The sequence below is a fragment of the Meles meles genome, chromosome 18 (assembly GCF_922984935.1).
Source record: "Meles meles chromosome 18, mMelMel3.1 paternal haplotype, whole genome shotgun sequence".
Taxonomy (NCBI): domain Eukaryota; kingdom Metazoa; phylum Chordata; class Mammalia; order Carnivora; family Mustelidae; genus Meles; species Meles meles.
This window is the reverse complement of record NC_060083.1, coordinates 15,260,915-15,276,253: the sequence shown is the minus strand read 5'-3', so window position 1 is coordinate 15,276,253 and position 15,339 is coordinate 15,260,915. Positions and strand designations below refer to the sequence as shown.

General features: G+C 39.7%; 1 protein-coding gene across 1 annotated transcript; it reads right to left on the bottom strand.

Moving 5' to 3' along the window:
* Window positions 1-6,347: 6,347 nt before the first annotated feature.
* LOC123929090 (60S acidic ribosomal protein P1-like) lies at window positions 6,348-15,092 on the bottom strand. The gene is made up of 2 exons (XM_045984333.1): window positions 14,702-15,092; window positions 6,348-6,851 (listed from the first exon to the last, which is right to left on the bottom strand). Exon 2 carries the CDS (start codon window positions 6,731-6,733, stop codon window positions 6,389-6,391), a length of 345 nt encoding a protein of 114 aa, XP_045840289.1. The 5' UTR covers window positions 6,734-6,851; window positions 14,702-15,092; the 3' UTR covers window positions 6,348-6,388.
* Window positions 15,093-15,339: the final 247 nt, after the last annotated feature.

The following is a 15,339-nucleotide window of genomic DNA, read 5'->3' as shown; positions in this document are numbered from 1 at the left end:
CCCACTTGCCTGAGAACAGGACCTTATTTGGAAATAGGGACTTGCAGATGGAATTAGTTAAGGTGAGGTCATGCTAGGGTCAGGTGGGTCCTTCATCCAGGAAGACTGGTGTCCTTATAAGAAGACAGAGACACGAGGAGAAGCCCAGACCACAGGGGCAGAGACTGGAGAGCGGCACCCACCTGCCCGCCCACCGAGCACACCAACCATGGCCGGCAGCGCCAGATGCCAGGGAGACGCAAAGAAGAACTCTCTTGTGGGTTGGAGAGGGAACATGGTCCTGCGGACACCTTAACTTTGGATCACAGGCATCCAGAACTGTGGGACCATAAACTCCTGTGATGTTGAGTCAAACCCTGTGTGGTTCTTTGTTATAGCCTCAGGAATCCCACAGAAATGGTTTAAATCACCTGCCCATGAATGACAGCCCACGGGCTGTTTTTCCCCAGCCCTTGAATTAACAATGTTTTTTATGTTTTACATTTGTGAAAGAAGAGGAGGGAAGATTGGGGGGAGGAAAAGGAAAGAGAGAGGAGGGAGAATTATAAAACACCTGTGTCCCACAAAGACTAGAATATTTAGTATTTGACCCATTACAGAAAAAGCTTGCTGATTCTTGGTTTAATACAACCCTAATGAAAATTCCGAACAGATAAACATGGGAGAAGCAGGAAAAGGACAAAGTTTCAGCTAAGAAATCTTTGGGTAGGGGCGCGTGGGTGGCTCAGCAGGTTAAGCCTCTGCCTTCAGCTCAGGTCATGATCTCAGGGTCCTGGGATCGAGCCCCTGCATGGGGCTCTCTGCTCAGCAGGGAACCTACTTCCTCCTGTCTCTCTACCTGCCTCTCTGCCTACTTGTGATCTCTCTCTCTGTGTCAAATAAATAAATAAAATCTTTAAAAAAAAGAAATCTTTGGGTAAAGGAACAATGAGGGTTTGTACGTGAGATACTTACATATATAAAGTCTATAAACCCACAGGATAAGGAAACCAGGAGAAATATCAGCAAACAGATCAATGAGACAGGACATTAAATGAGTCTGGTTTATAATAATGAGTAAGCACTCTCATTAATATTTCCTGTATATTTCCTGTAGCAGCAGCTGGTGGGAATACATAGAATGTTTTCAGTTTGGGGGGAACTTGTGGTATGGGGAAAAATAAATTATTAGATCATCACATCACACAATTTGGTAAAAATAAGTCCTAGACTAGTTTTTTTTTTTTTAAATTAACTGTTAAAAAAAAAAGCCTGGAAGATGATGCCACCATTTTACCAGCTGCCGGCTGGCACAAAGCCACAGAGAAAGTAGTAAAGACGTGATGACAATGTTGAAAATTCTGTGCCTCAGGAGAATCCTAAACCAGGGGTGCCTGGGCAGCTCAGTCAGTTAAGCCTCTACCTTCAGCCTAGATCATGATCTCAGGGTCCTGGGATCAGGTCCCACATCCGGCTCTCTGCTCAGTGGGGAGTCTGCTTCTCCCTCTCCCCCTACTCTTGCTCTCTCTTTCTCAAATAAGTTTTTAAAAATCTTAAAAAAAAAAAGAAGCATCCTAAACCAAACCAAGAAGAAAATGACAAGCTGAGAGAGTATCTGACTGGTCACGACAGAGAAAGGATTAATAACCTCCATACATAAAGAATACCATGAACACCCCAGTGGAAGAACGGACACCACCAGGCCCCAAAAGTTCACGCAGGCCATAGAACTGGCTGAGGAACATATGAAAAATAACCATTTCCCTGGTGATAAACAAAACAAAACAAAAACCACACACTGAAAACCAAGATCCCATGTCTATCAAATTGGCAGTTTTCTGTGTCGGGAAGAGTCCAGGTAAGGATGCTCATGCACTGTAAATGGAAGGATACTTAAGCCACCAAGCTGGCCTGCAGGTTTGCAAACCAGTCTGTCCATCCTGCTCTTTGATGCGAATGAGGGCGTATATATGCATATACCTACATATGTATAACGGTGGATACTATACATTTGTACAACATCATAGAATATGCAATACCAAGAGAGAATCATAATGTAAATGATGGGTTTAGGTGGTAATTATGTGTTAGTGTAGGTTCACAGATTGTAACAAATATACCACTCTTGTGTAAAAATGCTTATAATGAGGGAGGGATGGGGTATGTGGGAAATCTCTGTACCATTGCTCAAAATACTACTCAATAGTAAAAGAATAAGAACATAAGGGAATAATCACATATATGCAATATTGCAAATTAATTTTAAAGCATTACGATAAGTAAAAGAAGCCAGATACAAACATCTCATGTTATATGATTCCATAAACTACAGTGTAATGTGTAAAGAAAACAATCCTCTAAGGTCACTGAAGACTGAGCAAAGCAGGCAGATGTTACAGGTAAGTCAACACTTGGTAGAAGAGAATAATCCTAGGTAAGCTTCCTAGTTTTACTACTCAGAGCCTGAGGTCAGACACCATTAGTGCAATGTTGTGCAACTACAATATGGATGTGATAAGACTTTTTTATTAGACTGATGAACCAAGAAGGACAGAATCTGGGACAACTACACAGCTGAAAAATTAAGAGGGGGCAGAGTGGAGTGAGGGGAGGATCTCTAAAAAGAGAGACAAGGTAGGAACACCACATCATACCTAAATGTTTGGCTGAATTTGCCATGCACCACATGGAAAAAAAAATTGTAGTTTGAGTTCTGTCAAACTGAACACTCAAAAAAAAAAAAAAAATCAACATTCTTTGAAAGCATATATCCTAATCCAGAATCTCAACAATGCATAATTCATACCCAGAACACAAATCCAAATCACACAAATTTCAATGAAATGGAAAAATGCCACACTCAAAGAAAAAAACAATCAATGAAGACAAAACTAGAGATGGATCAAATGTTGGAATCAGAACAGATTTTAAAGAAACTACTGTAATTATCTTCATGGATATGGAAATATATTGATGATGAATAAAAAGACAAGTCTCAGCAAAGGAACAGAAGCTATAAAAGAAGTATAAAAAGGAAATTGAAAAGTGAAAAATAAAATCTGAAATAAAAATTTCACCTAACAGGATTAACAACATATTGAAGATAAAGTAAATGAACTTTAAGACAGATAAATAATAAATTAGATAAGAGAGACAATTAGGGGTGCTTGGGTGTCTCAGTGGGTTAAAGCCTCTGCCTTCAGCTCAGGTCATGGTCTCAGGGTCCTGGGATTGAACCCCACATCGGGCTCTCTGCTCAGCAGGGAGCCTGCTTCCTCCTCTCTCTCTCTCTCTCTCTCTCTCTCTCTCTGCTGCCTCTCCGCCTACTTGTGATCTCTGTCAAATAAATAAATAAAATCTTAAAAAAAGAGAGAGACAATTAAATGCAAAAAATGAACAGACTCAGAAAAACTGCAACAATTGAAGACGGTCTAATATATATGCAGTGATAGTACCAGGAGAAAAAAAAAATTAAGGGACAGAATAAGTGGATGAAGAAGTGGGGCTTATGTCTCAAATTTGGTGAAAAACATAAATGTACAAATTCAAGCTCATCAGAACACAAGCATAGTAATTGCAAGGAAAATAGCGTCTACTCACATACAGTCAAATCTACACTTAATTTGAAAGTTTTGAAAGCAGCCAGAGAAAAACAACATATTAAACAACATACAGAAGAACAAAATTTACTTGAGATCAGTCAAGGCAACTCTTCATTCTCTACTGTGTAACACAGAGATGTCAGAAATACTAGAAATCTTGTAGATATTTACTGAACAAATAAGAGATTTATTGAGATGTCTAAATGAGGCTATTAATTATTGGAGTGGGCAAAGGTAGTGGAAAAGACACTATACTTGGGGTAGAAGAGCTCAGTTAAGGTTCACATTGACCAACAAATAGCTGAGATTCTGAACAAGTTCCTAAGACTCTGTAAGTCTAATCTTCTTATCTTTAAAATTAAAATAATTGCTCCACAAGGTCCTTGTGAAGATGACCTAAGATAACGCACTGAAGAGGTGCCTGCGTGGCTCAGTCTGTTAAAGTGGCTGCCTTCAGCTCAGGTGGAATCTCAGGGTCCTGGGACCAAGTCCTGCATTTGGATTCCTGCTCAGTGGAGAGGTGGCTTGTCCCTCTCTCTCTGCTCCTACCCCTGCTCCACCCCGCTTGTGTGCCCGCACTCTCTCCCTCTCTCTCCCTCTCAAATAAACAAATGAAATCTTGAAAAAAAGATGATCCAGCATGCCTGGGTGGCTCAGTGGGTTAAGCCTCTGCCTTTGGCTCAGGTCATGATCTCAGGGTCCTGGGATCGAGTCCCACGTCGGGCTCTCTGCTCGGCAGGGAACCTGCTTCCTCCTCTCTCTCTGCCTGCCTCTCTGCCTACTTGTGATCTCTCTCTGTCAAATAAATAAATAAAATCTTTAAAAAAAAAAGATGATCCATGTGAAAATGCCTGTTTTTAACATATAGAAAGTATAATATTTATGATATTCAGTTGAATCTAAATGATGTTTCATGTTCGAGTATTTCTTACAAAGATACACTGTTTAATTTCTGCAAGGAAAGGCCATAATTTTGGTACAATTTTTCTGTGTCAATAGTTTATGGACTAAAAATAATTGTCCAACATAAAGGCAAATTACCTGTTGACATCTGCAAAATGACTTAAATCTTTAAAATCTTGTCCATATGTCCTCTCACTCCCCAGCATGGTGACAGAAATTTTCCTTTAATGCTTCTAATTATCGATTTTCAACGACTGACCATCCTCCAGAATTTCCTTACATGGACTTTTTAAAATATGTGTTATATTAAGATTTCTAATAAATTGAAATTAGTTTTCCTTAAAATTATTGGAGAATTATATTTTCCATTTGCCATTCATTCCATCTCATTAAACATCACCATCTAATATCTACCTCCAACTAGCTACTAGTATTTTTTACATTTGTACCACAATAAACTTTGATGGTTTAATAGTTGTAAAAGTATACTGCAATGTTTAGCTGTGCTGCTATTGCATATATAATCAGGACTTCAGAAAGCATATCAAATTTACACAAATGTACATTTTTTATCTAGCAAGATTCAATTTATCTGAGGTAGGCTGTTTTAAATAGAAATATCTCAGGGGAGCCTGGGTGGCTCAGTGAGTTAAAGCCTCTGCTTTTGGCTCAGATCGTGATCCCAAGGTCCTGGGATCGAGTCCCACATCGGGCTCTCTGCTTGGCGGGGAGCGTGCTTCCTCCTCTCCCTCTGCCTGCTTCTCTGGCTACTTGTGATTTCTGTCAAATAAATAAATAAAATCTTTTTAAAAATCTCAAACATATAGGAATATGTTTTCTTCTTTTATGGATTAATATTTCCAAAAAGAGATACCTTATTTGACAGTTTCTGAAACAAACCATGAGCTCCTACAAAACTGAAGTGGTCAAAAAGACAAAATATTACTAACTCGCCAACAATACTATGTTTTTATTCCCTGGAATCTGGAGATTAAGAAAAAAAATACACTGTACTCTAAGCTATGTTAGGTGGGATTATTATCCTAATACTGTAAAGAAAATTTTCATTAAGTCATGGCTTTTTCTGTGTGAAGTACAAGCAGAGAATTACCTTTAGGAGATGGGGGAAAATTGTAACTACTTTTCAAATGTAACCTTGGCATTTTGAAAAGTGCAGTTATGGATCTGTCCTCATGGAGACAAATATTTTACCCTTCATTTCTGCACCATAATTCAGCACATTATACCCATGTCTGATCTAGTCTCCATGCTCTCTCTTAGGAAGGTTATATGCTTTTAAAGATATGTCCCGATGAACAGCAAAAATTCACTGAATGTTTCTCTTCTCCACCCTTTTAACTGATACTGACAGTAATCTTCTTTTTTAAACTTCAGGTTTTTCAAGACAAAAATCCATTTTTATGCACTAAAATAGATGATTCGGTCAAAAGAAAAAAGTTTGTGAGAACTTCAAAGCAACCACAATCCCTGGGACTGAGAATGAGACCCTATGGCCCCATTCTCCCAGTGGGACACACTTACAGAAATCAACATCACTTACAAACATCCAGAGTTTGCCTTCATTTTATCCCTTATTAATGAGAAGTGGAAGAAATGTTTAGAGTCACAGAATTCCACTGCTACGTATGTCATTATTTTACTTTTTTCTCCTCTTAACATTGAGATAATCTACACAAAATTGCTTTACCTGGTACCTAAAATATATTAGTTGTCCAGTAATGTGTTCATTTTAGTCTTTTCATTGTTTTGTTTCATTCATTTTTCCCTTTACACCTTGAAAAGATGCTAATTAAGAAATTCTAATCAATACAGTCAAACAGCCGACCTCATGTTTTTTTTTTTTCAAGAGTTCAGCTTCTTATTGAGCAGCTTATACAAGTGGTTTAGTCAAAAAGACCAAAGCCCATGTCATCATCAGACTCCTCAGATTCTTCTTTCTTTGCTTCCACTTTCTCCTCCTCAGCTGGGGCAGCAGTGGTGGAAGGAGCGGGACCTCCTGCTGCTGCAGCACCCGCTGCGGGGGCAGGTCCACCAGCTCCTCCATTGCAGATGAGGCTCCCAATGTTGACGTTGGCCAGGGCCTTTGCAAACAAGCCGGGCCAGGAGGGTTCAACATTCACACCTGCTGCTTTAATGAGGGCATTGATTTCATCCTCCGGGACCGTCACCTCATCGTCGTGCAAGATGAGGGCCAAGTAGATGCAGGCGAGCTCCAAGACCGAGGCCATGGTGCTGGCGAGTGCTGAGCGGACGCTGCTGGGCGCGGTGCTAGTCCCAGGATGAAGTGAGGGCCTCACCCCAACATGGCCTTAGCTTCCTCGGAAGAACCGAGCACCTTAGCGGCAGCTGAGGAAAAAAGGAGACCTCATGTTTATCATCTGCAGAACTTTCTAAATCTGTAGAACAAAAACAAAACTTTTTAACGAATCTCATTACTGGCATGTTCTTACTGGTAATTTCACACATGTGACTCATCAAATTTTGCCTCTGTGTATGCCGAGGAATAGGAGATCTTAGATTGTTACTATGCCAATGTACTTAAGCATTATCTCTTCTTGTATTTCAGTGTTGTTGTCTACCATGCGGTCTGAGGACCTGGCCTTTGAAAGCACGATAGAACTTGCTTTCAATGCAAACACAGTAATTTCACTTCAACACCATATCACGATATAGCTAAACAACAAAATCACATAGTTAACCCAATCTAATTCAGTCACTTACTCATTTCAGGGTTTTATTTTTCTTAATCACTTTATATTTTTACTGTCCAATGCTCGCTTCGGCAGCACATATATATATTTTTACTGTCCACATGGAATTTTGCCTTTATGTACCTCCATCTCCAGAGTAGGCATATCAAACTTTATGAACACAGTTCACTTACAAAGGCAAAAACTTTCTGATAATTCATCTCATGGATTACAATTGGGTTTTTAACCTAACTGATTTTTCCTCATGGAAAATTTTAACACACAAAATTACATAGTGCATTTGTTTCTTTACTTACTTGTCTCTCTTCTACACTAGAATATCAAGTTTAGGAGGGCAGGGACTATTTCTTTGCTGCTATATCCTCACTGAATACAGCACGCAGCACACGGCAGATGGATGATAATGATTTGTTGGATGGCTGAGCAGATAAAAAAGCACAGGGAAAGTCTGTCTGTACTTGTTCAACCTTATGGAGGGTCAGAAGTTTACACTATTAGTTGGGACAGGATGGCTCCAATGGAATGGAATTGAGTATTTTGCTTCTCTTAGGTCAGTTAGGCTCTGTGAAAGGACCAGAAGGTTAGGGTGTGGTTAAATCCTCCTGAGGGCTAACATTGTGAAAAACAGAATGCACATGGTTCCCATGAGAACCTGGTAAAGCTTCAAGAGATCAATGTGTGGGGAGTGGGAGGTCTATGACTGGGTCCCCATGGAGTTTTTGTCTCTTAGACTTGTCCATACCAAGCCTCTAGAAGTTGTCAAAGTTCAGCTTTCCCTACCCCAATACTGCTCCTAGTTTTCTGCCGGTGGATTTTTGCCATAGTAATCTATGATTCTCTGTATTCACCTGTCTTTCCAATTCTAGGGACAGCAGTCTTGCTTGTAAACTCACTTCTCTCAAAGATCTCAGAAGAGCTGTTGACTTTTTAGTTTGTTCACTTTTTTACTTCTTAGAATACAGTGGCGACTTCCCAACTTCTTCTACGGTGGACAAGAAACAGGAAGTCCAAGTATGTGTTCTTCATTCTATTTAAGAAATCTTTGCCAGACAAAAAATCAATTTCTCCTATTCTTTTTTCTAGATGTTTCATAATTGGGGGTTTATACTTAGGTCTATGACTCAATTTGAGTCTGTTTTTGTGTATGATAGGAGGTAAAATTTGAGATTCATTTTATTATCTGTATGTGGCTAGCCTCTATTTTCAGCATAATTTGTTGATCTCTATCCCCACTGAATTGCCAATTGGCTTTATGTATGTGGTTCTATTTTTGGTTTTGTTATTCTGGTCCATTCACTTTTATCTTTTTTTTTTTTCCTTTTAAGATGTAATTTTTAAGTAGTCTCCTTATCCACCCCAGGGCTTGAACTCACAGCCCTGAGATAGTCACATACTCCACCAATTGAGCCAGCCTGGCACCCCTCGTTCAGTTCTGTCTTACCTTTATGCTTATGCTACACTGTCATGATTTTTGACCTGTATAATGAATCTTGAATTTAAGTGGTGTAAATCTCCAAAGTTGTTCCTATTTTTTAAAATCATTTTGGTTATTTTAAGTTCTCTTCATTTCTTCATGTATTTTGAATGTACTTTTCAGATTCTGTAAGGTGTCTGTTTGGAATTTGATGGAGACTGATTTAATTCATAGATAAATTTGGGGACAATGTACATTTTAACTGATTACTTTGGTCTGTTGGACACTTCTTTGTAAGCTTTGAAGGCAAGGTCTAAAATAGCCTTTACTCTAGGTTAGTTCATTCCTGCTTTTAAAAAAAAAAAGCATTTTATGTGTCTTTCCTGAACACCCCAGTTATCCTCCCAGGTCTGTGTGATCTCTGAATTATTCAGCACAGAAGTCCTGAGAATTTTCACCTCCTTAGCCTGATGAAGGTTACTCCTTTGTGTGCACAGATTAACATGCACCCACAATTTAAAACGATCCCTCTGCCTACTTCCATCCTTTATAGTATTCTGCCTTGCATGACCAGCTGGCTCAGGCTTCCCCAAAAGTGATTTCTGTTTTCTAAATGCAACAAGACAACACAGTTACCATTGGATTTCTCCTCCCAATGCCATGATCTGGAAAGTGTTTTTAGATAGCAAACGTAGTAACCATGATTTTAATCTCTTTTTTTTTCCTTGCCTTATGTGTCACACTCCCATGCTGTGTTTTCCAGTTTGTGAAATCAACTCTTTCATTTGGGTTATCAGGTTTTTAATAGCAGAAAGGGATATTTGATTCCAGTTAGTCTAATATGGACAAAGCTTGAACTTGTGAATATTTTAAATCAGAATTTTCTTCTCTGCTTTTGCTTATATAATAATACGTATGAACACTGATTTGGATGGAGGCTTTGTAAAATATTGTTATGTGGAACCTTTACTCTTCTGCTTTTTTCCCTTCTTCTTTTACATTTCTCTCCACAGAAACAACTTTTATTGAATCATATGCTTCATGGGACCCCATCATCATCCTGTTAAGGGTGATATTGCTAGGTACACTAACGACACCACATCTCGCTAGCTTAGCAGCCTAAATGATTCTTTCTCACTTAGTCATGAGCCAGGCAGACTCTCCGTGGTAAGTCAGGTATCCAAGATCTTTTCATCCATGATGCTGAATTCACAAGCAGAAGAAGAGAACAAAGGGGTGATTATGCACAAGGTGTAATGATTAGGCTAAAAGTTCTGTTTTTCATTTCATCATTCAGAACTCACTTACATGGTTGCAATCAACTCATATGGAGTCTGAAAGACACAGTCTTCCATTGTGTTCATAGGAGGCAGTGGTGTGAATGAATAATGACTCAGTCTTTACCACAAATACTAACTCATGCACAATGTCTCTATTATTTTATTTTATGTTATTTCTCCCTCTCTAGCTCTGATTAGAAGGCCCATTATCACCCATCATCATAGGCAACTACTCTGGTGGATTTCCTTTGCTATGACTTTTACTCGAAACTTTGAGTTTTATATAATATGTATGTATATATACATACATATGTCTATGTCTATATCTATATCTATATATTTAAATTGTGCTGTGCCTAAGAATTGTTTATACTTAGTAATATGATTTAAAATGCATTTCTGTTGTCATATGTATCTTTATAGAATATAGAGACTTTAAACTTTTAATTATTTAGCATCATAACTTGAGATTCTGATTTAGTAATTATAAGGCAAGGAAAACATTCAATAAAAAAGGACAAATAAATCAAAACACTAAACAGACATAAAATAAAATAAAAACAAAATTAAAAAAAAAAACAAAAAGCAAAAATAAGCTTTCAACAGAACTGAGATTCACAGCCATGATAGAGACACAGTGATATAGTTTTCAAAAATCATAAGAAATATATTAAGAACTGTCATTATTGGGGCACCTGGGTGATCAGTCTTTGCGTTTGGCTCCGGTCATGATCCCGGGGTCCTGGGATTGAGCCCCGCATTGGGCTCTTTGCTCCACGGGGAGCCTGCTTCTCCCTCTCTCCCCTCTCTCTCTGCCTGCCTCTCTTTAAAATTTAAAAAAAAAAAGGGCACCTGGGTGGCTCAGTGGGTTAAGCCCATACCTTCGGCTCGGGTCATGATCTCAGGGTCCTGGGATCGAGTCCCGCATCGGGCTCTCTGCTCGGCAGGGAGCCTGCTTCCTCCTCTCTCTCTCTCTCTTCCTGACTCTCTGCCTACTTGTGATCTCTCTCTGTCAAATAAATAAATAAAAATCTTTTAAAAAATTTTTAATTAAAAAAATAAGAACTGTCATTATTATTTGTAATCTCAAGAACTCCAAATTCTGCTTATTTCTTCCATTTGTATCTTCCTTTCCCCAAATTATTTTATAGGCATCTGTCTCATCTATTGATCAGAGATCACCACTCTATGTCAGAAATATCCTAATAGAATCTGTATTCCTAATATTTCTAATAATGTTTTCTAAAAATAAAACCAAAAACAAGGTACTCACTAACATCATTTGAGAATCATAAATTTATGACATTTCTCTGTTCACATAATATGTGCACATACATGTATACTATATACTCATATTCTTACAAAAACAAGAATATAAAATGCATATACTAATTGAGAAACAAGCCATGAAGATAGTTTAGAAATAAGGAATTGTTCAAATCAATTAAAATTGTAGAGTTTTTCATAAATTTCTATTGCCGTGTTAGCAAATTGGAGGTTTTTTGAATGGCTAATTATCTCCTTAGAAAGTATATATCTCTTCTAGCCTCCAAAGGTGACAGACAGGACCAAACCAGGGAATATTAGTAGTTGGATGGTATCAATGAGTTCTGAGTTCCAAGGTTGGAAAGTAAACTAGAGAGCTCCAAATGTGGAATTCCTGAAAAGTCAGAGAAACAAGTTAAACAAGAGAGCAACTGGCAAGGGGTGGAATGTCTTAAAATGTGTCCATTTCATATATGATGTCTTTAAATATGCAGGTTTTCTAGCGCTGAAAAATTTTCCCTTTTATGCCTAGTATTTTAAAAATTTGTAATCATTGCAAATATTGAACTTCAAAAATGTTGTTATGGGGCCTGTGGGTGGCTTGGTAGGTTAAGCACCTATCTGCCTTTGGCTCAGGTCATGATTTGGGAGTCTTGGGATGGAACCGCATGTAGGGCTCCCTGCTCAAGGAGTCTGCTTCTCCTTCTCCTCTGCCCCTCTCCCTGCTTGTGCTTTTTTTTTTCTCTCTCTCTCTCTCAAATAAAATCTTTTTAAAACGTTATTACATCTATTTTTTAAGTGCAGTGACACATTGCCTGATATTGGAATGCTAAATCATCCTTGAATACTTGGGTAAGATCTTTCTTTCATGTCATGTGTTACTGTCAAGTATTTTACAGGGTAACTGTACTATTGAATTTATATTATGTTCCTGACCTTTTCCTTTTTTTTTTTTTAAAGATTTTTTTTTTATTTGACAGAGAGAGATCACAAGTAGATAGAGAGGCAGGCAGAGAGAGAGAGAGAGGGAAGCAGGCTCCCTGCTAGGTACACTAGGTACACTCTCTGCTGAGCAGAGAGCCCAACGCGGGACTCGATCCCAGGACCCTGAGATCATGACCCGAGCCGAAGGCAGCGGCTTAACCCACTGAGCCACCCAGGCGCCCCTGACCTTTTCCTTTATGACAAGTTTTTTGATTACCTTTATACTGTTGGACTGATTTGATTGTATGGGCTATCTCAAATCCGTTTCTGTTTTGCTGCTATGTTTTGAGAGTTCTTTACACATTCTGGTTACTAACACTTGGTCAGATACGTGGTTTGCAAATATTTTCTCAGTCTTGGTTTCAGGCTCTCAGAGTCCCTTTCACAGAGCCTGGATTCTTAAGTTTGGTGAATTCCAGCTGATCCGTTCCTTTACATGAATCACACTTGGAGTGTCAAGTCTAAACTCTCTTTGCTTAGCCCCACAGTCCACATATTTTTATTAGAATTTTTCCTTTAAAGTTGTGTAATTTTACCTTTTACCTTTAAGTATGTGATCATCGGAGTTCCTGTTTGTACAAGTTGTGGGTAGGATGAGTGGTTTTAAACAGAGACGCTGGATCTAGACTTCGAGTTATATTAGAAAGCTGTAGGAACCAAAACAGTCTGGTCCTGGCACAAAAACAGACACATAGACCAATAGAACAGAAGAGAAAACCCAGAAATACACCTACAACTACGTGTTCTGTCAATCTTTGACAGAGGAGAAAAGAATGTCCAAGAGGAAAAAGACAGTCTCTTCAACAAATGGTGTTGGGAAAACTTTACTGCTACACACAAAACAATGAAACTGGACCATTTCCATACACCATACACAAAAGTAAACTCAAAATGGATTAAAGACCAAAATGTGAGACCTGAGACCATAAATATCCTGTAAGAGAGCACAGGCAGTAACTTCTTTGACATCAGCCATAGCAACTTCTTTCTAGATATGTCTCCTGAAGCAGGAGAAACAAAAACAAAAATGGAGTATTGGGACATCATCGAAATCTTCTGCATGGGGAAGGAATCAACAAAACTAAAAGGCAACCTACTGAATGGGATAAGATATTTGTAAACAACAAATCCGATAAAGGGTTAGCATTCAAACTCTATAAAGAACTGGTACAAGTCAACAGCCCCCAAAAAACAAATAATCCAATTAAAAAATGGGCAGAAGACTCGAACAGACGTTTTGCCAGAGAAGACATCCAGATGGACAGCAGACACATGAAAAGATGCTCACCATCACTCATTATCAAGGAAATACAAAGCAAAACAACGAGATACCACCTCACATGCATCAGAATGGCTGAAACCAGCAAGACAAGAAACAAGTGTTGGTGAGGATGGGGAGAAAGGGGAGTCCTCCTGCACTGTTGGAGGAAATGCAAATTGGTGCAGCCACTCTGAAAAACAATATGCAGTTTCCTCAAAATTTTAAAAATAGTTACCCTCTGATCTAGGAATCACACTACTTGCATATTTACCCAAACAATAGAAAAACACTAATTTGAATGCGACCCACTCACCCCTGTGATTACTGCAGTATTCTTTAAAATTTAGAGTGCCAAACGGTGAGTGCAACCCAAGTGTCCATCAAGAGAGGAATGGATCAGAAGATGGGACATATATATATACAACGGAATATTATTCAGCCACAAAAATGAAATCTTGCCATTCACAATGGCATGGCTACAACTAGAGAATATAATGCTAAGTGAAATAAGTCAGAGAAAGACAAGTACCATATGATTTACTCATGTAGAATTTAGGAAACAGAACAAATGAGCAAAGCGGGGGAGAGAGAGAGGCAAACCAAGAAACAGTCTTAGCTATAGAGAACAAATTGATGGTGAGCAGAGCAGGAGTTGGCGGGGGGGAATGGTTGAAATAGGTGACGGGGAGCAAGAAGGACACGTGTCCTGATGAGCACTGGGTGATGTAAGGAATTACTGAATCACGTATTTTATACCTGAAACTTAACTATACTGGAATTAAAATAAAGTATAAAAAATAAAAATAAACGATACTGCATAAAGCTCCCTAGATCTTTCCGCCATATGAGATTATAAGGGAAGTCTGCGACTCAGAAGAGGGCCCTCACCCAACCATGTCAGTGCCCTGACCTTGGACTTCTAGCCTCCAGAAATGGGAGAAATGAATTTCTGTTGTTTTAAAGTCACCCAGTCTCTAGTCACTTGTCACAGCTGACTGAGTTGGACTGCTCATAAACCAGAACACACACTGTACTGCATTGTATGGACACAGCAGAGATTCATCTGGCTCCTCTGAATGACTATTATTTTTCCCCAACTTTTTGTTCCTGAAACAAGGAATGCTGAAATCGATATTCTTAGAACATCCATATATACCTGAATGCTCCCCACACCTATTTACTGTCTGCTGACTTTCCTTGTGGTTTATGCAAAGGTAAACTGTATTTACTCAGGTGGTCAAGTTGATCGATTATATTTCCTTTATGGATTCTGGACTTACTTTTATGCTTCCTAAGACCTTGTCCACTCCAACGTCATACACTGAAATTGATCCATCCACGTTTTCGGCCAGTACTTTCATGGTTTCAGTTTCACAGGCAGGCCCACTGGACCCCCATGGAATCTTCTCTGTCCACCCTGGAGATGGAGGAGCACCGCTGTCGCTCTGGGAAGCTGGGGTAGGGCATGGGGGCTGCTGGCGTCTCTGGGAAACTTTGATGTTTTCCTCTGGCACAGGAGTCGCCAAGAGTCAGCCGCCTTCTCCTTGGCAGTCCCGGGCAGGCAAAGGCGGTTTCAGGACACCTCTTGGATAAAAAAGTCAAAGCCCTTCTTCTGCGTTTGGAGTCACGGGGTGCCAGGCCTGCCGATCCCGCTGGCCCTGTACTCCGAGCCAGGCTATCCCGGTCCACAACCGGCGCCCTATGCCCTCCTCGCGCTGGGAAGTGGGATCCCAGCCAGACCGGATTCGATCCAACCTGCAGCAGCCACCTGCGCACCCCGCGGGCCTGCGTCCCCGGTGCACAGCCCGCACTTTTGGCCTGTTGTCTGGCGCCACCTGGCGTCGCCGTCATAGTGTGCCTCCAGAGCAAGGGATGGGATTTGGCTGCAGTCCGCGAAGCAGCATTCCGGAAGGCCCAC

Coding starts and splice junctions, on each gene's coding strand:
- LOC123929090 (XM_045984333.1), bottom strand. CDS start 6,733: ATGGCCTCGGTCTTGGAGCTCGCCTGCATCTACTTGGCCCTCATCTTG.